At 46.8% G+C, this 22396-nt stretch overlaps 1 protein-coding gene across 1 annotated transcript; it reads left to right on the top strand.

The window, feature by feature from the left end:
• The first annotated feature begins 18761 nt into the window (after positions 1-18761).
• Positions 18762-21080, top strand: LOC103626405 (probable cation transporter HKT9). Its single transcript, XM_008646809.3, has 3 exons — positions 18762-20072; positions 20180-20431; positions 20542-21080. Exons 1-3 carry the CDS (start codon positions 18856-18858, stop codon positions 20738-20740), a joined length of 1668 nt encoding a protein of 555 aa, XP_008645031.1. The 5' UTR covers positions 18762-18855; the 3' UTR covers positions 20741-21080.
• The last annotated feature ends 1316 nt before the right edge of the window (positions 21081-22396 follow it).

Genomic DNA, 22396 nt, shown 5'->3' with positions numbered 1-22396 from the left:
TACCTCCTATACGCCTAGTCAGTTGGATACATGTTCTCTAAACCAGTGTGGCTTTTGACATAGTTACCCATTAGATATCGGAAGCACTCTCTCTTCTCAGCATTAGGGAAACAATCCCTCACTGCATGCATTAATCCTTTTTGAGTGTTTGAACATATAGCGAGTACTGTAAGATCTCCAACCGCCTTGTTTAACTGTGTCATGAACCAAGTCCAACTCTCAACAATCTCAGATTGGAAAAATCCAAAAGCTAAAGGATACATCCAGTTATGCCCATCCACACCAGTTGCTGAAGCGAGCTGGCCATTCCATCTACCATTAAGTGCAGTCGAGTCAATACTTGGGTAAGGTCTACAACCATCTCGGAAACCTAAGATGCACGGTCCTAGGGCACAAAAGAAACAGTTGAAATAGTACTTCCCATTCTCTAAAACCACATCAATCTTAACAATGCTGTCAGGTACTACCTCCCTCCAAAAGAAAAGTAGCTTGAAACTCTCTTCCCAACTTCCAAACATCTCTTTTAATGCTTTCTCCTTCCCCTTCCATACCATGTCGTAACCAATAGTGTCATTATGAACTCCTTGCAACGTTTCGTGCAATTACTTAGCACCCATTTGAGGTTTCTTCATAAGTAGTGGTAGAGCGTGAAATGCTACCCATACACAACTTGGTGTGGTTGTCTTCCTCCTTCCACGAGATGTACAAGTATGCACGTCATGTTGTACAACAACCTGCAAATAGTCGGTTCACAATTTAGTACACCAACAAACTAAATTTACAAAAAGGATTGGTTTGAACAGAGGAAATAACATACCACGATGGTCAGTAATCCTTTCTTTTCCTCCCTTGCATAAATTCTACAAGGACAATCGCCACCTTTACAATATCCAACGTATCTAGTGGTCGAAGTAACATGAATTCCAACCTAAAACTCATGCTTTATAGCATACTGCCTCATATAAATTCTAAATTCCTTCATGTTGGGAAACAAATTGCCAGGTTGCATTGATAGATTCATTTTATTATACATAACCCTTGTCTCGTCTGGTAGGTAGCCTTCACATGGTTGGTCTATATTATGGTCTCTAGAACCAATATGCTTCGATTGATTCAAATTACTTATATCACCTCTAAATAGGCTTCATCTCTTCTACTTTCCTTGGTCTTATTGAGAATACATCTGCATCTCACATGAAACATCACGTCTGCCTTCTTCCTCCCAAAAATCACATATAACCATAGAATCCCAATCAAAATATAGATTTTCCTTGTAACTTCTCATTGTCCTACATGACAGATCCCAACTAAGGCCATGTTTGGTTTCTTTAGTGTAGGGACTAAAGTTTAGTTAGAGGACTAAAGTTTAGTCCCTAACATGTTTGGTTCTAGGGGCTAAAAATAGTAAGAATATACTAAACGACTCATAATAAGACTAAAATAGCCTTTAACATTCTCCTTCTATTAGTACAATTGAACTAAATAAGGGGTAAATGTGGAATTAATATGATTTAGTCTCTTTTAGCACATATGTGAAAGACTAAAGACTAAATTATTTTAGTCCATATTTTAGTCCTAGTGTTTGGTAAAAAGGGGACTAAATGAGACTAAAAACTAGAGACTAATCTTTAGTCCCTCTAACCAAACACCCCCAAGTGAAATCACATAGAACAAAAAAATCACTTCACTGTAAACAAATATGAATCACAGCTTACATTGTTGGCATATTGCTCACCCAATGCAACTAAGGAAAAGGAACCACATGCCGGCAGGGAAGACAATACGAGTCGTGCCAACAAGGTAAGCATGAATGTACATAATCAACAGTGAAGGGTCCAGATGGGGAAACATTATCTGAAAGCCATACCTGGGGGGGGGGGGGGGGGGGGGGGGGTCTCTACCTGGGGGACGACAGTAAATTTGCGGCGGCGTCGAGGTCCGAGTCCGAAGGATCCATGGCGGAACCACGAGCTAGCCTGATCCACTACACAAACTGACGAATCCGGACGGGGGAGGGGAATGGGGGAGAGACTGAGAAGAAAGAAAGAGAAGGAAGAACTCACGGACGGGAGATATCCACGAGCGGACGACGACACGAGCGAGTGACGGCGCTGCGGTCGGCACCCAAGACCAAGCATGCTAATGGAGACGGTGGAGGAATAAATTGTGTCAGCAGCGGGTAATGGTGAGAGCGTGTCCATTACAGACTTTGACCGTTCTCTGCTTTTCCAAACCGTCGAAGGCCTCACATGCGCCTCCATTTCGTCGAATCCACGAAAATTTATCGCCATGGCCTCGTCCTCTCTCCTCAGCGCGGCACGCTGCCTGTTCCGTGCGATGTGCATGCCTGTCGCGGCGACAGCTTGGGTTGCTATGCTACTACTGCAAGTGCGTGCGTGTCTCTCTGATCTGTTTTGACCTGACAGAAGATTGCACGTCTGTGCTTGTCCGAAGAAGAAATCGATGGTCAGGACTCATGAGGAAACAGAGATGATGCTGTAGTGGTGCGTCGCTCCTGGCTGGGGCTGTCTTGGCTGCCACGGAGGGCTCCTCCCTGTCCCGCCCTCTCGCGTCATCGCCTCCTCGTCTCGCAGCAACATCGCGGAGGAGGAGCCACCGAGCCTCCTGCGGTCAACGCTGTGGCCGACGCGGGTGCTCCAAGGATTGGCGGCGCGGCCCGGCCCGGAAACCGCCTCCGAGACACTGACCCCCAACGCGTCGTCAAGAAGCTGCGCACGCGCCGGCGCGCCGCTTCCACCGCCAGGCTCTCGAGGTAGCTAGATACGGCTCCCCTTTGTGCCCCGATCCTTTCGTTCTAGGTTGCTTGTTGTTATTGGCGCGTGGAAGGTGTTCGATGAGATGGTACAGGGGGGATGGTGTTGTTTCTATTGTCATATTTATCTTTCTCTTTATGTTTGCATTTGATTTGAGGCGAATGCGTTTGATGTAATGGTGCTACTGATGGAGTATACATTTCTCTCTTGATCAAGACGAAATGCAGAAATTTCTAAAATGGCGATATGCGATGCTAATCACATGAAACCGTTTTTGTGAATACTCTGTCCTTCCGTGAGAGCAACATGGATGGGGCTGACACAAATAAAGAGGGCAGGAATTCAGGAGTCCAGAGAGAGATTTTGGCCTGCTTTTCAGTCATTGGTAGTTTGGTACTACTTACGTGTGCTTTCCCCCTATCTGTATCCACAACACAATGGTGGTCAACATGTAGGATTTAGTACAAGCTTGGCCATCATTGCTTCATAGCACACTATTAGCGAATGCATGTCCTCAAGAAGCATATATATGCTGTAGGACTTATCTTTTCGCTTTGCACAGGTCTCTGTTACTGTTATGAGCAGACTGTTAGTATCTCTGTAGGTTTGCAAGAAGAGTGTGCGCTTGGCATGCAGACAGCCTGTACATAAGTACATAACCATGCATGTGTTTGCAACAGAGTATGCGCTCAGATCGATCTCGCCACTCGTGATAGACGTTCGCGATGACAATATACAGCTAGTTGGGGTCTTGCACTGGTGATCTCAGTCACCCCTGGTCCGCAGCAAGAAGACGCTTAGCTCCTGAGGTGGGCTGGCGCCGCCGCCGCCGGGGTTGATGAGGTGGAATGACACGGCGTCCCTGGAGCCCACGACCCTCTCGTACGTGGCCCGCATGTACAGCACCTCCCCTGCGGCGCCGCCGTCGCCGTCCTGCTGCGCGTCTCCATCATCACCGTCGTTGGGCCGTCCCATCGCCACCGCGGGCGGGAGCGCGCCGACGCCGGTCGTCATGGTCCGCATGCTGTCCAGCACCTGGCGGTCCCACTCCGTCGGCCGCCGGCGCACGGCGTGCCCCACGTCGCGCCCGTTGCAGGACGCCCTCCACACGCTGCTCCGGTGGTCGTCGCCGGCGCCGCGGTGGCACTCGAGCGCGATGCGGAGGAGGCCGGAGCCCATCTCGGTGGCCAGGGACTGCGTGGGCACGGACAGCTCGAAGAGGAACGGCGGCGGCACCGCCGCGTCGCGCTGCACGCAGAAGGTGACGCGCCCGGCGCGCCGCCCGAAGATGGTGCCCACGATGACGGCGCAGTGCTTGCCGCCGTCCTTCTCCTTCTCCTTCCTGGCGATGACCGAGGCGGCCGGGTCGATGATGCTCTCCGAGTTCTGCTCCTCCTCCGCCGGCGCCGGCTGCTGCTGCCGTTCCGGGAAGGAGAAGCTCAGGCGGTTCCTGGCGGCAGCGTCGGCGTTGGACGGCTGCTGCTTGCCGGAGGAAACGCAGGAGTTGAAGATGGGTGCAAGGCACAGGTAGTTGGATGCCCCTGATTTGTTCTTCTTCATGCTGAACCGATGAATTAATTCAATCCAACAACTACAGCTTGTCCGATCCCAAGATGCATATACAACATATATATATAGTATATATGTATGCATGAGAATTGCTGTTTCTCATGCGGCGTCACGTAAGCAGTGACAAATTAATGACAAAAAAAATAACAGTGACTAGCTTGTTTTCTCAGTCTAGCTATGCGACTACTAAAAATGCTGCCAAATACTAAGCCGATTTGGTCTTTGGATGAAACGGGCCAGACCTAGCTGTGCGTCCTATGCGTCTCGTTCGTCGTTTTTACCGACCTCAGTTACTACGCGCATGGCACCTATAGCTGCTTTACTGTAAACAAAACGCGAAACCACTCTATTTTAATGTAGACCCCTTTGTATTTTCATGATTGCAGGACTGCTTCGGTCTAGGAGACCTTGGTACCACTAGTATAATTTGGCTCTATACAAGCGGTAAGCTTTTTACATCACAGGCGGTTCGGTTAGAAAACCGCATATGATGTCCCAGGAGGTTCAGTACGCCTGTGATGTAATAGTATCACAAGCGGTTTTTGTTTAAGACCGCCTGTGGTGCTCTATCCTTTTCACAAGCGGACCCTAAAAAAAACCGTCTGTGATTGTAAAAATATGAAAATACAATTTAAATATGAAAATAATTTTAATTTTTAACAGAAATATGCAAATACAATTTAAATGAATTAATATTTAATTTTTAACAATAATATGCAAATACAATTTAAATGAATTATAATAGCACACATAGATAACTAGAGAGATTTTTAATTAATTGGCAACCACAATTCATAGTCGATCATACATGATAACAAATACAATTTGATTCATACAATTTTTCATGAACTACCATTTTTCCGCATGTATGGCTTTAAGTTCTTATCAATTTTCTTTTCCACACGCTTGATTCTCTCTGGACCGTTAAAGACGAACATCTCTTCATACTTATTGTATTCCTCATCTTGGTCTCCCACATTCTCAACTCCAACAATTTTTTGCTTTCCAGAAATAACTACATGCATCTTCTCATCTGCTGGATCGAGTACATAGAACACTTGTGCAACACATTCGGCAAGAACCCACGGGTCATCTTTATATCCTACTTTCTTTAAGTCTACCAGTGTGAGTCCGTAGTTATCCACTATCACCCCCACGGGATGTTGTACCCATTGGCACTTAAATAAGGGTATTTTCATGCTTGGGCCATAATCAAGTTCCCATATTTCCTCTATGAATCCAAAATATGTGGTCTTCTGTCCATGTAGGTCAAAAGCATCGATACGAACATCGCTATTTTGTGCAACACTTTTCATGTCTTTTGATTTAGTGTAGAATGTGTACCCATTGATGTCATATGCTTGCCATGATGTCACAAAACACGATGGCCCAGAAGCCAAATTCTTCATTGTTTTCTCTTCCAAAGAGTCTCCGAATGGGATGTTTTTGTCCATTAACCATTCGCTGAAACGATGTTTGTGCTCCCTCATGATCCAGTCCTCTGTGCGGTTCTGATTTTCTTTACGAAGCTCATCTAGGTGTTCCTCTATGTAAGGCTCGGCTATCGTGAGATGTTGTAGTACACTACCATGAGCACAATGTACTAGCTTGTAATCCTCAACGCGAAAAGTTTTCTTGCCCATTCTCCCTCTCCCACATAGTTTACCCTCATGTTTAGGTACAGGCACACCTATCATTGTTCCGTCACTGATGTAATCTATACAGCTCTCAATCACTTCTTCTGTAGTGTATCCCTCCATGATTGAACCCTCTGGGTGAGCGCGATTTCGCACATAACCTTTTAATACTCCCAGGTATCGCTCCAACTGAAACATATGATGTAAATATAGTGGCCCTAATATTTTTATCTGATCCACGAGATGTATGATTAGGTGTACTTGCATATCAAAAAATGATGGAGGAAAACACATTTCAAGCTTGCACATAGTCTCGATGATGTATGCCTTTAGATAGTCCAAGTCTTCTAAAGCTATTACTTTTTGTGAAACCGCATTGAAAAAGTAACACAAGCGTGTGATGACAACTTTGACATGCTCTGTTTCGAGGGCTCTTATCGCAATTGGGAGGAACACGGTCATCATCACATGGCAGTCATGAGAGTTGTAGCCAAATAGAGACAAGTCCTTCATCCTGACTAGTCTGCTGATATTGGATGAGAAACCTGTGGGCACTTTGACCCCACGCAAACATTTGCAAATCTTTGTTCTCTCCTCAACTGACAAGTTGTAGCTAGCTGGGGGGAGGTAAGGCTTCCCTTTCCACTATCCACTGGATGAAGTTCCGGTCTGATTTGAAGATCTACTAGATCATTGCGTGATTTGAGTCCGTCTTTTGTCTTACTCGGCATGCCCAGCAAGGTTCCAATGATGCTGTCAAAAACATTTTTTGTTACATGCATCAAATCAATGCTGTGGCAAATTTCCATATCCTTTCAGTACGGGAGGTACTTGAAAAAAATTGATTGCTTCTTGAAAGTTGTGTAAGTTGAAGGGTCAGTTCTCTTTCTCTTTTCTCCTTTGTTTTTTCCCTTTCCGAATACAACATGAATGTTCTTTACAATTTCAAAAACAAGTTTCCCACTATAAGGCTTTGGTGCACCTTCACTTTCCAGTTGATTGTTAAATTCCGCTTTCATCTTTCGATACTTATGTTGCTTCATCAAGAACCGTCTGTGTCCCATGAACACCAACTTCTTGGATGATTTAAGGTACATGGAAGCAGTTCCATCGACGCACACTACACAACCATTCTTTCCTTTAGTCTTTTGCCCTGATAGTGTGGCGCCACCGGGAGAATCATGGATGGTAACAAATATAATTGCTCTTAAGTTGAAATACTCATGGCAATACTCATCTCATATTCTAACTCCTTCATTCTAGAGCTTTGTCATATCTTCCATAAGAGGTTCTAGGAACACATCAATATCAACACCAGCTGATTTCGGACCTTGAATAAGAATAGTCAACATAATGTACTTTCTTTTGTGACACAGCCATGATGGAAGGTTGTACATCGTTAAAGTCACGGGCCAGGTGCTATGTACACTTCTTTTTTCACCAAATGGATTCATTCCGTCTGTACCCAAAGCAAATCTTACATTTCTGGTTTCTTTGGCAAACTCAGGATACATAAGATTGAAATTTTTCCATTGTGATGCATCAGCAGGGTGTCGAATCTGTTTGTTATTCTGCTTGCGATTTTCAGCATGCCAACGCATAAGCTCAGCCTCCCTAAGATTTGAGAACAAACGTTTTAAGCGATCAATTACTGGAAGATACCACATCACCAAAGCTGGGTTCTTTGACTTCTTTTTCCCATCCATGTCATCAAAAGTGTCATCGTCACTTTCAGGTCCAATAGTGGATTTCTTGTTTTTATTTTTCTTCGGGAATTTTTTTTACACAGTCTTGATTGTAGCTCTTCTTGTATCGACTGACATTGCAAACTGGGCATCTTGATGCGTTCTCAAAATCGCCACGATACAGAATACAATGGTTCGGACATGCATGGATTTTTTGCACACCCAGAGCTATGGGAGATATAAGCTTCTTCGCTTTAATAGTGCTTGTTGGTAGTTTGTTGGGTTTTGGTAGTAATTGAGACAGAAAATTTAAAAGATCTGTGAAGCTAGTATCAGACCATCCGGCGCTAGCCTTCAACTTCAGAAGTTTTAGAACTGTACGCAGTGTAGTAAACTCTTTGTCACAACCCTTTGATTCATCATATAAAGGTTCTTTTGAAGCACTTTCCAGTCCCTCCATTTTAGATAGACCTTTCTGCGATCCCACAGAACTCAACATTTCTGGTTCCATATGGCGCAACATCTCTTCGCAATCAAATTCTTCAAAATCTTGATTAGCATCCACATTATCCACTTTACCATCAACTTTAAGATCTAAAATTCCGACAACTCTCTCGTCATTACCAGGCACTTCACACGGATCCAACTCACCATGTTCTGACCATATCGTGTAATTGTTTGTAAACCCTCTTTTTAGCAGATGTGATTGGATTACTCCTGTATCTCTCCAAGCTATCTTATTATCACAGTCGATGCACGGACATAATATCTCCTTGCTCTTTCGCAAATTCGCGTGCTTTTTGGCCGCTTCAATAAAGCTTCTCAATTTTCGAATATATGACGGATGTGGTCTTGGCACATTGTACATCCAACCTCGGTCCATTACCTATCCTTATATTGATTAACATCAATAAAATCATTAATTAATTGAATTCATCCATAAAACATGAAACGAATTGATATGTATGAAAATAAAACAAACATTGCAATAATAGATACCTTGAGGTGAGACAATTGTGTTTTTAAAGAATCTTTAAACTAGATCAACTATTATAAGTCCAAATCTTGAATTCCAAAGATTTTCTTCAAATCCGTTCTATATTACAAAATTAAGGCAAAAATCGCATCAAAATGAGAAAGAAAACAAATGGAGATCATATATATGCATAAACTATTGAAATCAATCAATAAACTCAAAAACAAAACCTTCTCCCTGTAGATCTCAAAAAAAAAACCCGCCGCCACTATTGAAATTAGGGTTCTGCGAGTTAGGGTTCTGGAACCCGTCGGGGGCTAGCCCTTTTATAGTGTACACACATCACAGGCGGTTATTTAGCCAAACCGTCTGTGATAGACAACATCACAGGCGGTTTTTGTTGTCGACCGCATGTGAAGTTAATTTATCACAGGCGGTCGGAATTAACAACCGCCTGTGATGTTGTCTATCACAGGCGGTTTGGCTAAATATCCGCATGTGATGCTTTACAATATAAAAAGCTGAGCGCCGCCAGGAACCCTAACTCTTCCCGCCCGAGCAAGAACCCGAGCGCCGCCAGGCTGCCGCCGTGTCCCCGTCCCCGAGCACGAGCCCGAGCGCCGTCGTCCTAGTCCCCGAGCTCGAGCGCCCCCGTCCCCGTCCCTGAGCTCGAGCGCCGCCGTCCCCGTCCCCGAGCCCGAGCGCCGTCGTCCCCGAGCGCCCGAGCAACGCCGTCCCCTTCACCGAGTCCGAGCGCCGCCGTCCCCTTCACCGAGCTCGAGCCCTGCCGTCCTCGTCCCTGAGCCCGAGCGCCGCCGTCCCCGAGCGCCCGAGCAACGCCGTCCCCGAGACCGAGCCCGAGCGCCGCCGTCCCCTTCACCGAGCCCGAGCGCCCGCCGTCCCCGAGCCCGAGCTCGAGCCCCGCCGTCCTCGTCCCCGAGCCCAAGGGCCGCCGTCACGGTCCCCAAGCCCGAAGCGCCGCCGTCCCCAAGCTCTTAAACTTCTTCCTCTCGTAGTAAGGTCAAAGTTCAGGTTCATTTCTTCTAAGTTCATAGCTCGAATTTCCTATATGTGTTTGAATCATATATGTGTTTGAATCATATATGTTAATTGATGGCAGATTACTTGTGTTTGAATCATATATGTGTTTGAATACACAGCTGGATATATATGTGTTTGAATCATAGCTTAGGTTAATCAAATGGTTAGGTTCATAGTTCTTAGATTAATTATTGTTGTTGTTTTCACTTACATATTTTGTTTGGTTGTCAATATGCTTATTGCTTATTGCTTGGTTGTCAATTACTTGTTTGGCTATCCCTGAATTTTGTGTCCCTCCATCGATTGGGATCTATTTTTATCCCTTCTGATTAAATGTTTTTTCACTTACATATTCAGTTATAAGAAAATCATGGAAGTACATAGCCATGACAATGTTATTATCTCCCTATGTTATAAGACTTGTTCTTATCTCCCTTCTTAGTTTTTTGACTACCTATCTTTGCTTCCCAACCCTATGTTATAAGACTTGTTCTTATCTCCCATCTTTGACTTGTTCATAGCCATGACAATGTTATTTGGACCCCTCTTTTTGCCCTATAAGCCACATCCTTGTTTTCCCTTTGACCCCTGCCTTTGTTGCGATCTCAATTTTGATTGTGAGACTTGGCCATTTTCAGTTTTAGAGATGGAAAAAGAGCCACTTGACATGGTTGAGAGCTCAGTTCGAGTCATCGAGACACATGTTGACATCATTCGCAGTCTAGTGACTGATGGGGTTGTGGATACTAGTGAACCGGAATCAGTGTACACACTTAAGACCACTTTGTTTCAAATTGGAGATGTATGCGACATGCTTGAGAAGTGTGCTCTGTCCATCAAAAAGTATGCTGACTCCAAGAGGGCTAAAATTATTCAAGATGAAGCCCTGCAATATGCTGAAGATGATGAAGCTGCAGATGATTTGGAGGAACTCCCAAGCCCAGATCTCCTTACTCAAGCCGACATATTGGAAAAATATTTTGGAATTGAGTATGATAGCGACCAGTCAAGGGGTTGTTGATGTTTAGTCCTAAACAACACGATATGAGTATCGTAGGTTTCACTCTTAGAGATAATGTATTTTGTATGAACCTCTTAGAGAGTGTCAAGTGGATCTCTTTGATGTATTTTTTTAGTGATATCGATGGTGCTGAGTAGCACCAAATTTGGACTTGTGTCCATATCTATAGATGCTAGTAGCACCAAATTTGTGATGTTATAATGCTGAAGGACCCCAAGAAGAGATTAAGCCCTGTAGTTTACCACCTCCCGTTATTTGTGGGCTTCACCGATGGCTGGAAACATTTGGTGATAGCAAACGACCTTCGGGCTGAAGACGTCTGCGAGCTTGTTAAGGGGCCAGACGATGGTGAGCCGGTGTACTATGTCCGGATGTGTGGTCACAAAATTTAAAGCTGCCACGGCTGCATGTGTGTGCTTCTCTTCTCTTAGGTGGGGTGCTAAGTGATCTTAGTAGCCGACATAAGAGAAGAGAAGCGCACAGATGAAGCCGGGGCGGCTTTAAATTTTGTGACCACACATCCGGACAGAGTACACCGGCTCACCATCGTCTGGCCCCTTAACAAGCTCGCAGACGTCCCCAGCCCGAAGGTCGTTTGATGTCACCAAATGTTTCCCGCCCTCAGTGAAGCCCACAAATAACGGGAGGTGGTAGACTACAGGGCTTAATCTCTTCTTGGGGTCCTTCAGCATTATATCATCACAGCCATGCCCTCTCTGTCTAACTGCATTGGAAAGTGCACTTCTATCTGCGAGCTTGCTTCCCGACCCGATCCTGCCCCGGAGGCGGGTTTGGGCTCGATTTCTTTTGAATCACCTTTTCTCCAAGTTCCCTTATTAATGGAACCAGTATATCAGACTAACAGTATATCCCTTTATCGATGGAACCAGCTTGAATGGCAGACAACGAGCAGCCTAGTATGGATGTGGTCTGCACCGGTGCGTCTAACAAAGTTGATGAAGACGCGACCAAACTTGAATGGCAGACAACGAGCAGCTCCGGTGAAGGGAGCGGGGATGATAGTTCTAGTGACGACAATCCTTGTACTCCTATACCTCCAAGGAAGAAAAAAACATCAGATGAGCTTGATGCCGACTATATTCCCAACGATGAAGAGGTAAATAGAAATATGCCGACTATATTCTAAAATAATGTTCATATATGAAAGGCCATTAATTGTTTCACTATATAGATTTCAAATGAAGAGAAGAAAGAGGATGCATCTTCTACACGAAACACGGAGGATGCTCCGATGCCTGAATCATCCGTTTCACATAAGCGGAAACGAGGGCAACGAGGTCCGAATCAGATGAAAGAAGGTGCAGTTATGTACGTAACAAAACTAAATGCAGAGGGGTTTCCTGAAGAACCACTTGACGTGGTTACAAAGTTTCGAAATTCCTGCGGGTCTACTGTTAGAGATATAGTGCCAATCACACTTCAAAAATGGAAGGATTTAGATGAAGACACCCGCAACAAGCTATGGGCTAAGTTGTCTGAGTCATTCAAGTTCCCAAAAGGCACAGAGGATGCAGTAAGGAAGTTGATGCTCTCTGCTATGGCCAAGATGTTTCGTGGGTGGAAGGCCGAGATGAATAGGGAATTTGTTAAGAAGAATAAGGTTCCTCCGCCCAAGAAAATGGGGAAAATCACTCAAGCTCAGTGGGAGGAATTTGTTCGTCAGAAGACCGAACTGAAGGCCAAAGAACTGGGTGAAACTAATTCTCAGAGAGCGAAGATGAACAAACACCCCCATCGCCTGGGGTCAACCGGATATCACCATAAAGTTGTGCAGTGGAACAGGATAATCGAGGAAGCTATAACTAACGACACTTTGGACCCAATATTAAAAGATATCGATGAGAGAGCTATTCGTTGGATCTTAGGTCGGGCAGGTTTGAGTGAGGACGGCAAACTTTTGCATCCAGAATTGGTAGGCGAAGTTTCGACCAAAATTCAAGAATATGCAAATAAGAGAAAAAAGGAGAATTTAAGCCTCGGAGGGAGAATGACATACTAACTGCAACACTAGGCAATCCTGAACACACTGGACGGGCTCGGGGAATCTCTTCTAAGATTTCCTGGAGAGAGGCGTTTCCAGAGTATGCGTCGTCATATAGGAAACACGAGAAGTCGAAAAGGACCCTTGAAGAGACTATTGATGAAAGGGTACAAAAGGCTATTAATGACGTGATGAACAAAATGAAGAAAACAGAATGCATATCATTTGAACTTAAGCCAAGCCACATGAGTCCACCTATAGTCCCTAGCAGCGTTGGATCTGTGCAAGACTTGACCAAGTACCCTGTAGACGATATTGTTGAGGACAAGCCTTGCTTTCTTCATATTCCTATCAATCGATCTGGGACAAAAACAAAGCAAGCTGCTACTGGTTTGGTAAAACCAGGACTTGTTAACTACAAGGATAATCCTGTCCCGCCACACTATGCTGTGGTCCAAGTTCTAGAAATCACAGACAGTGGTTGTGAAGATTGGGAGATAGATTTTCCAGTTGAGGGGATCATAACTTTGCAGGAGGCAATGAACGAGTTGGTCCTTTGGCATCGACGCGACATCAAGTTGGGTGATGAGCCGAATTCAACACCAATGCAACAAAAAGATAGTTCGATCATTCCACACCCCATGGTGCAGGAAAATATGACACCGACCTCCAAAAAAATCGTTGAAACAATCATATCGCCTCTTGCGAAGGAACTCGACGAGGGGGACGTAGACAAAATTGTTCCTCAGAATGTCGACGTCAACATAAAAAAGGAACCAAAAGTTGGCACCAATGTTGAAGGGCCAACTATTTCAAAGAAAATTCATAAGCGAATCGCCACTGACGATGTGAAGAAACCGTCAGAATCAGTGGCACGCTACCTGCATAAATTGCAGAGAGTTATGACAAATCAATCAAAAGCGGAATCAGCATCTCATGGAGTAGGCACACGGTCGACCCAAATAGACAATTTCGAAGTATGGGAAGAAGATGGAATGATTCATACTCGAGAATCATTACGTCTTAAAACCAATATCTCGGTATACAAGAAGGAGGATGTTCCTCCAAAATTTGTGAATGGGAGACCGTTCTTAACGACGGTGCAACTTTCTAAGTTGTCGACTCCGGAGATTAGAATGCATGAGTGGTACATGGTGGCTAGCAACAAATACAAACTCGAGGAATTCACATTTGTTGTGCCAGAAGATGCATTTTGGAGCAATGATCATATAGATCCTGTGCGGCATTTATTCTTTGACGATCTCTGGTCGTTGTACCACCGACAAAGGATGGAAACCAACTACTTAACCCTCTTTTGCTTGTAAGTACCTCTAAACTTTCATATTTGTTAGTTTTGTACACGCACACATAAACGAGAGTCTAACGATTAACACTATTACACGTAGGATGCAATACATGGATGATAAGAAGAGACAACCTAAAACGGGGTTTCTTGACCCGTTGATGATATCCCAAGCTCGCTACAAAGTAGTTGCTCGGAGTCATGGAGAAGAATATAAAGACTTGAACGATGCTGAATTTGAGAAAGCCGTCAAACAGAATCAGAGAAAGAAAATGAAGGTAATGGCGGCATACATTGGACGAGCCATGTATAATCATGTACAACATGGCAAGGACTTAATAATAGCTCCGCACCACTTTAAGTAAGTTATCGACATGGTTTAATTTTGAACTATAAATTATGGCAATCGTGATATTAACATGTGTTTTCGTCTATGTCTATATAGTGACCACTACATTTGTATCATGATCTGGCCAAAGGATGGTAAAGTCGTGGTCTTCGACTCACTGAGAATGGAAAAGACTACGTATAATGACTTCTTGAAGATTTTAGAGAAGTATGATTATTATTGCACACTTGTACTTATTACAACTTAACAAATGTATTCTTAATCTCACAATGCTATTCTTATATGCAGTGCATACCGTTTTTATTGGAAAGATCTTGGCGGCGAACATCCAGAGGACAAGCCTAATTTGTCAATATCATTATTTCCATATGGTGACAAACAACCTCCGGGTACTGTCCTGTGCGGTTATTATGTATGCGAATGGTTTCGTGTCACCTTCCATTACATGGTCAATCGTGAGGATGTAAGTTCGCTATCATTGTCTATGTTGCAATTTTTATGTTATATTGTTGCTCATCACATTACTCTTAGCACCGCTTGCTTTTTGCTTTCATTGCAGGTTCCTAAATCCAAGATCAATGCTGAATGGTTAGAAAGAGATATGGTTTCCGTCGGCGTTGATAAGGTTGTAAGAGACTTGCTTTACTTTATGCGCCGTGAAGTTCTTCATCAACAAGGGCTATTCTACAATGTAAATGGAAATTTGCAAAAATTCCCAGAACTAAGTTTGTACACAATATCACACAGTGTTTAGGTCTTTAGTTAGGAACTTTAGATGTTTAGTTGTCTATGGAACTTTGAGATGTTTAGTTGTATATGGAACTTGATATGTGTATAATTCTGTGTATGACGATGGAACTTGATATGTGGATGAATCTGTGTATTATACCTGTTATGGAACTTGTAATCTGTGTATTATACCTGTTATGGAACTTGTAATATGTGTAAATCTGTGTATGTGGATGAATCTGTGTACAATCTGTGTATTATGCAATCTGTGTATAATCTGTATATATGAATCTGTTTATACTTGTTTGAAAATTCTGTGTATTATACCTGTTTGAAAATTATGTATATATGAATCTGTATAATGAAAACCGTCTGTGATTTATAGTGTATGCAGTCGGTTCCTTTAAACTAGACCGCCTGTGATGTGTGTCTATCACAGGCGGTTCCTTTGAACTGGACCGCCTGTAATCTGTGTTTTTCACAGGCGGTTTGACCGCCTGTGATGTTGTTTTACATCACAGACGGTGCACCACAAGAGGTTCCTGGAACCACCTGTGTAGTGGCGAACCAGACCGCCTGTACAGAGGTGTGCTGTAGTAGTGTACGGTGTGATCTGAGGGCTGAGGGTTCGGATGCTGGCTGTGTGGGGCTGCTCGCATGAGAAGTATTTGTACCATTCGTTATTGTGCCCTATGACTATTCAGTTTCGCTAGTTTGAGAACTCCATTTTTTCAAAAAAAAAACATGTTTCTCGAAGATAAAAATGAATTAAGTTTCTTTAGAAAAATGAAAATTCTATGATAAAATATGGTTATCAAACTAGCTCTTAACGTTCTGCAACACATGCCAACATGTTTTTTTAGAAAAGGGTGCCCCTGACCGTTCCAGCTAGCAACAACGCAAATCTGCTTCCTTTTGAAGCCGAACTTCTCTAGTTTTGACCACGGCAATATCTACAAGGTCAAGTTGGGTTTATTAATTAAATTCTTCGTGAAACAGGTCTTGATACTCGATAGTGCATTAATTTGACCTATAGAGGTGCTAATAAAAATGAGATCGAAATAGGATGAACTAGAACTCTTTTTTTTGGGTTCCACTTGAGTTCTAAATACCAAAGCCCAGTAACGGCCTACCCAAAAAGGCCTACTGGGCTGCTTGTTACTATCGGATCCATGGAGTAAGCCGCAGCGCATTTCGAGCTTCCCTTCGCCGCGCGTGTCGTCTCAAAATTTATGGTGACTCTATGCTTCATGAAATGATGCATCATAAGTTTATTCCATCAATTTTGGTGGAATCAACCCACTCCTCATGTATATACTAATTATTAGCTTATGAGGAATGAGGTGGTGATGAATCCAGTGGCGGATCTAGGATTGATTCAAGAGGAGGGCTAGGCTATAAATTTTTTTAAACCAAACAAAAAACTAATCTTCCACATACCGTTCACCGCGTGCGCGTCGGAACCAAGGCGAAGCTTAAAGGAGGGAGCACGGAGCGGCGGCTGGACAACGGCGTGGTCGCGGGCTCGCATTCGAGTGCGAGTGAGTGTGCGTGCATATACCTTACATCTACGTGTATATATATATATGCACTTTCGGGAAAAAGTTTACTCCTATTTAGAATTCCATAGAATGATTCCAAAGCACCGAGTGCGAGTGATTCCAAAGCCAGCTGGCCGAGTGTACCGTGTGAGCGGGGATGATACGGATAGCTGACCTGGGCTCCGAGCACTCCTAACTGCTGAACCTGAAGACAGTCAGTCTCGAATGCGAGGCTGCGAGCGACAGCCCGCGAGCACGATGTCCGGGCGAGCGGCACTGCGGGCTGCGGCGGCGGCGGCGCTTCGGCCTCCAGGCATGGGCAGCTCACCGGTTGTCCGGCTGGCGGGCGGCGGCTGGAGCTAGAGCCTGGAGGGTAGACGGTAGAGGGAGGCTGGTAGAGGGCGGCGGCGCTCCGGCCTCCGGGCAGCTCACCGACTGTCCGGCTGGCGGGCGGCGGCTGGAGCTAGAGCCTGGAGGGTAGACCGGTAGAGGGAGGCTGGTAGAGGGCGGCGGCTGGAGCTGGAGGAGTGCAGGGTAGAGAGCGTCTGCGTCTTGGCGACTGAAGGGTAGCGTGGACGCGGCAGGCCGGCAGTGATGGGCCACTTCGCTTGACTGGGCCGCGACCGGGGCTGCAGCCCGGGCAGCCCCGGTCGGAGATCCGCCCCTGGATGGATCAACCAATTCTATTCCACAAATCAAATAAAAAAGTGAGGAGTGAGAAGAAGATGGATCACTTCAATCCTCAAACCAAACACCCTCTTAGTAAGCGTGTTGATGACTTTCACAAGGCACGACCTGCAACAAAATCCACCGTGTCATGATCCATGACCTTAACGAAATCTATTTTAAGACACTCGAATGTGTGCCATGCTTGTGGAGTGGTGGACTATATATACATGGATATGGTAGTAAGAGTTTAGTTTAGTTTAGGTGGATACAGTACTCAAACATGGAGTTGTATTAAAGACACTCTCGGATGTGCCATGTGTTCTATTATAAACATGGACTATTTTAATTAAGACCAGCCTTAGTAAGAGAGGTTTGCTTCACGTCATCAGTTTCATTATATTCGTATTAGATACTAGGTTGCTGCTTATGATATGGTAGTATATATATATATTCAAGAAGAGAGAGAATAAAGTAAAACTGTCATGCGTACCATTGCTGGCAGGGAACCGGGGATGTCCACGGGCGCCATGCACACCGTCCCTTGGGAGCATGGCATCCGCCACAGGCCACTCAACCCTTGCCGAGTTCCTGGCCACGAACCTGATCGCATGCAGCTAGCTGCATGCTCTGGAATTCAGCAGCCAGCAGCAGTCGCTGTCGTCAGGTCGCCGTCGCCGCCGCCCGCCGACGCAAGACGTGTTCAAAGGCAGGCAAGGGCGTTCGCGATCTGACGCCAAATGCAGAGGACTCGCCTCGCGCGCATGCGGCCATACGACGACAGCAAGTGGAGGCACAGGCGGGACTGAACGGAATCTATTCCTCTCGCTCGATCGCTGCTGCCCCCGAACCCCTAGCTAAGCATGCTCTTCGAACGCGTCCATGGGCATGGAGATGCCGCTATCACAAGGCTAGCTCTGGTCTCAGCTGGCGCGTAGTAGCTATAGGCCCCACTGCTCTCTTCCTTCATTTGGCGGTGTTCGCGCGCGTTCGATCTTCTCCTCTGCTAGCTGCCTGCGTCTGCGTCTAGGAGCAGCCGGTCAGTGCCTTTCCCCCGCCGCTTGTTGCCTGATCTGGCCGTGGTGTTTCGTTTGCCCTCGGCGCCATGGCAGACGGTTGGGCAAAAGCTCACCACGTACGCGTGCGCAGACGAAGGCTCGGAAGAAGCCTGGACTGGACTGAACTTTTCGGCTTCCAGTCCAGCCTTTTCTGTACGTAGCTACGTGTGTGGCAGTTTGGCTTCGCGTGTGTTCATCTCACGCCGTGGCCGTGCGGTGCCTCGATCTGCAGGCGCGCATGCCATTAAGTTCTGAAAGCTGCCTGACGATGACGAGCGAGCCATGCATGCCCGCTTGCTACTACACTTGCACTGCACATCTGTCGGCCCTCCTCGCCACTAACATCCCCTCAGGCCAATGAAAGCAGCTACATTTCCATATGATCACTGCTCTGTCAAGTTGTATATATACACATAACATACCCATTGGCTGCAGTGCTAGTAACAGAGAGCTAGATCATCAGGCGCTGCTCATTGCCACCGTCCACTAGTCACATCCGATCCGATGCCTGTCCGGCTCCATGTCTTGGCCAGCACCGCGAGGCACGCCGCCAGCTCGTCAGCGCTCGTCTTCCGGCTCGTCGCCTTCCGCCTCACCCCGCTTCTGCTCCACCTGTCCTACTTCCTCGCCATCGACCTGCTCGGCTTCCTCGCCCTGGTGCTGCTCAGGCGAAGCAGCCCCGCCGCGGGGGCGTACCGTCCGCGCTACGTCGACGTGCTCTTCATGTCCACGTCCGCGGTCACGGTCACCGGGCTGGCCACCGTCGAGATGGAGGACCTGTCCGCCTCCCAGCTCGTCGTCCTCACCCTCCTCATGCTCCTGGGCAGCGAGGTGTTCGTCTCCGTGCTCGGCCTCGTCCTCGAGTCGTCGCGCCAGCAGCGACAGCAGCGCGGTCAGTCTCGTCGTCAGGATCACGCCGGCAGGGTAATAAGGCCGTCGTCGGTCACGGCCGCCGTCCGCGACGAGCCGGACCTCGAAGAGGCGGGTAATAATATTAATAGCCAGGCGCCTCCGTCGTCGTCTGAGGACTCGTCCGGCGACGGTGACAACCACAAAGAGAGATGCCGCGCCGTCAGAAGCCTAGCGCTCGTGCTCTCGGCCTACATGGCCGCGGTCCTCGTCGCCGGCTCCGTGCTGGTCTTCGCGTACGTGGCCACCGTCCCGGCCGCGCGCGACGTGCTGGCGAGGAAGCGCCTCGGCGCCGCGCTCTTCTCGGTGTCCGCCACCGTGTCGTCCTTCACCAACGGCGGCCTGCTCCCGACGAACGAGAGCATGGCGGTGTTCGCCGCGAACCGGGGCCTGCTGCTGTTGCTCGCGGGGCAGATCCTGGCAGGCTGCACGCTGCTGCCGGTGTTCCTCAGGCTGGCGGTAGGCGCCACGAGATGGGTGGCGAGAGCGGTGTCCGCGGGGCGAGGAGGGCACGACGAGGAGCTCGAGCCCGTGAGCGTGGACCGGAGCGCCGCCGCCGCGGGCTTCGGCCACCTGCTGCCGTCCGTCCCGCGGGCGGCGTCCCTCGCCGCCACGGTGGTCGCCGTCGCGGCCGCCGCCGCGGCGCTCCTCTGCTGCATGAACTGGAACTCCGCGGTGTTCGCGGGGCTCACGCCCGGCGAGAAGGTCACCAACGCCGTGTTCATGGCCGTCAACGTGCGGCAGGCCGGGGAGAACTCCGTCGACTGCTCCCTCGTCGCGCCGGCCGTGCTGGTGCTGTTCCTCGCCATGATGTCAGTCACATCACACGCTCCTCCACCGCGCGAAACTATTAACTGCACGCGACGGCATACTGTTCGATCACTGACTGATTTTGCATGCCAACCGACGACTCTCTCAGGTGCATCCCGGCGTCAGCGACATTGCTGTCCGTGCACGACAGCGGCAGCGACAGGAAGAGGAGCGGCGCTGGAGAAGCAGAACGCAAGGATGGGACGGAGAAGAAGAGAAGACTGTCGCTGAACAGCATGCTGCTGTCGCCGCTGGCCTGCAACGCCGCAGCGGTGATGCTCGCCTGCGTCACCGAGAGGCGATCGATCGCCGGCGACCCGCTCAACTTCTCCACGTTCAACGTGATCTTCGAGGTGGTCAGGTGAGGTGCACATGCACGCGATCGACGAACATCACAGTTCATAAACTATCTTAATTCTCGTCAGAAGCCTCTCAAATTAACTGAGATATGGGTTCCTGCATGCATTCCAGTGCTTATGGCAACGTGGGGCTGTCCACTGGCTACGCCTGCTCGAGGCTGCTGCCCGCGGCGGCGGAGGCGACCACCGCTTGCCATGACAAGCCGTACAGCTTCTCTGGGTGGTGGAGCGACCAGGGGAAGCTGCTCCTGGTTCTCCTCATGCTCTACGGGAGGCTCAAATGCTTTCACGGACAGCGACGCAGGGGGTGAACTTGATTTGGCGATGACCGATGATGATGGCCAATGCCGTGATAGTCCCGGTATCAAACTTGAAATCCTTGGAGATTCTATGGACGATAGTATATAAGATTGGAAATCCAAAGTGAAATGCGATCGGAAGAAGGATACACACTACATAGTGAAATATGATTTTAGAATAGAGAGTAGTGTAGGTTTTTCTAGAGCTCATAGATACGGTGATACAGGATGATATCCGGTACACGTGAAGTGCTGATGCACATGCGCACATACCATGTGTTTGGTTGGGTGCATGCGCTCATGCAAAACTCTACAAATGCAAAAATCAGACAACTCCATGTATTTGGTTGCTTGGATGTGAGTCTGGGTCAGGCCAGACTCGTGTAAAATATTGGCATCAGCCAGGCCCGTGGGATACGGCCAAAAGGCACGTTCCACGCGAGCTAGGCTGCGCTCGGCCACCGTCGCGCTCGAGCTCTCCTCACACTAGGGTTTCGTCGCCGTCTCCTCTCCTCTCCCCTCCCATCTCACCCCGTCAAGCTCCCCCGCGAGCAAGCTCTCGCGTCTCCTCTCCCCCCTCGAGCTCCCCCCCCCCTCCCGAGCAAGCTCTCGCGTCTCGTCTCCCCCGCGTGCGAGCTCTCGCGTCTCCTCTCCCTCGCGTTCGAGCTCTCGCGTCTCCTCCCTCTCGCTGTTGTGACACTCCTTCCAGGTAATCTGTTCTTCTTCTGATTTGTAGTAGTATTGGTAGTTCTTGGCTGAGATCTGGTACTTATGCATAAAAATAGCTCTTGGCTGAGATCTGTTCTTCGTCTGATCTGGTATAGTTTGCTAATTTCTCTCCTCTCAGATCTAGTATAGTTTGCTAATTTCTCTCCTCTGAGATCTGGTAGTTGTTGGCTGAGATCTGTTCTTCGTCTGATTTGAGCTCTCCCTCTTGCATGCACCCATTTCAGCCCTCTCAGATCTGGTATAGTTTGCTAATTTGTTATATAAAAATAGCTTCTAGTGTAGGATTTTGCTGCAAAGTACCATGTTGTCAGTGTTCCTCAGATGATTTTAGGGTTTTGCTGCAAAGTACCATGCTTCTGCACCCATTTCACTTCCATGTCTAGGATTAGATGATTTGTAGGATCATCAGTAAAAATTAGGGTTTTAGGGTTTTACTGATTATGTTCTGTGGGATCATACTATTATCAGTAAAACATTCTTGGCTTTTTATGTTCTTTGGGATCATACTATTATGATTTGTTAACTCTACTAAATCTTAGTCTGTATATCATAGTCCCCGATTAGTTCTTAGTCTGTAAATAAATATATACTGCAAGTTTTACTGTCTAAACATGATTTGTTATACTATTTAACTATTTTGAACATTCATATGTATGATCTGGTATAACAAATTTGTAACAAATTATGTTCATACTATCATCAGTAAAACATTATTGGTTTTAATTTGTTCTGTGGGATCATACTATTATGATTTGTTAACTCTACTAAATCTTAGTCTGTATATCATAGTCCCTGATTAGTTCTTAGTCTGTAAATAAATATATACTGCAAGTTTTACTGTCTAAACATGATTTGTTATTCTATTTAACTATTTTGAACATTCATATGTATGATCTAGTATAACAATTCTGTTCATACTAACATCAGTAAAACATTCTT

This window comes from Zea mays, chromosome 5 (assembly GCF_902167145.1).
Source record: "Zea mays cultivar B73 chromosome 5, Zm-B73-REFERENCE-NAM-5.0, whole genome shotgun sequence".
Lineage (NCBI taxonomy): Eukaryota > Viridiplantae > Streptophyta > Magnoliopsida > Poales > Poaceae > Zea > Zea mays.
The sequence above is the reverse complement of the archived record's forward strand: the minus strand, read 5'-3'. Positions and strand labels throughout refer to the sequence as shown.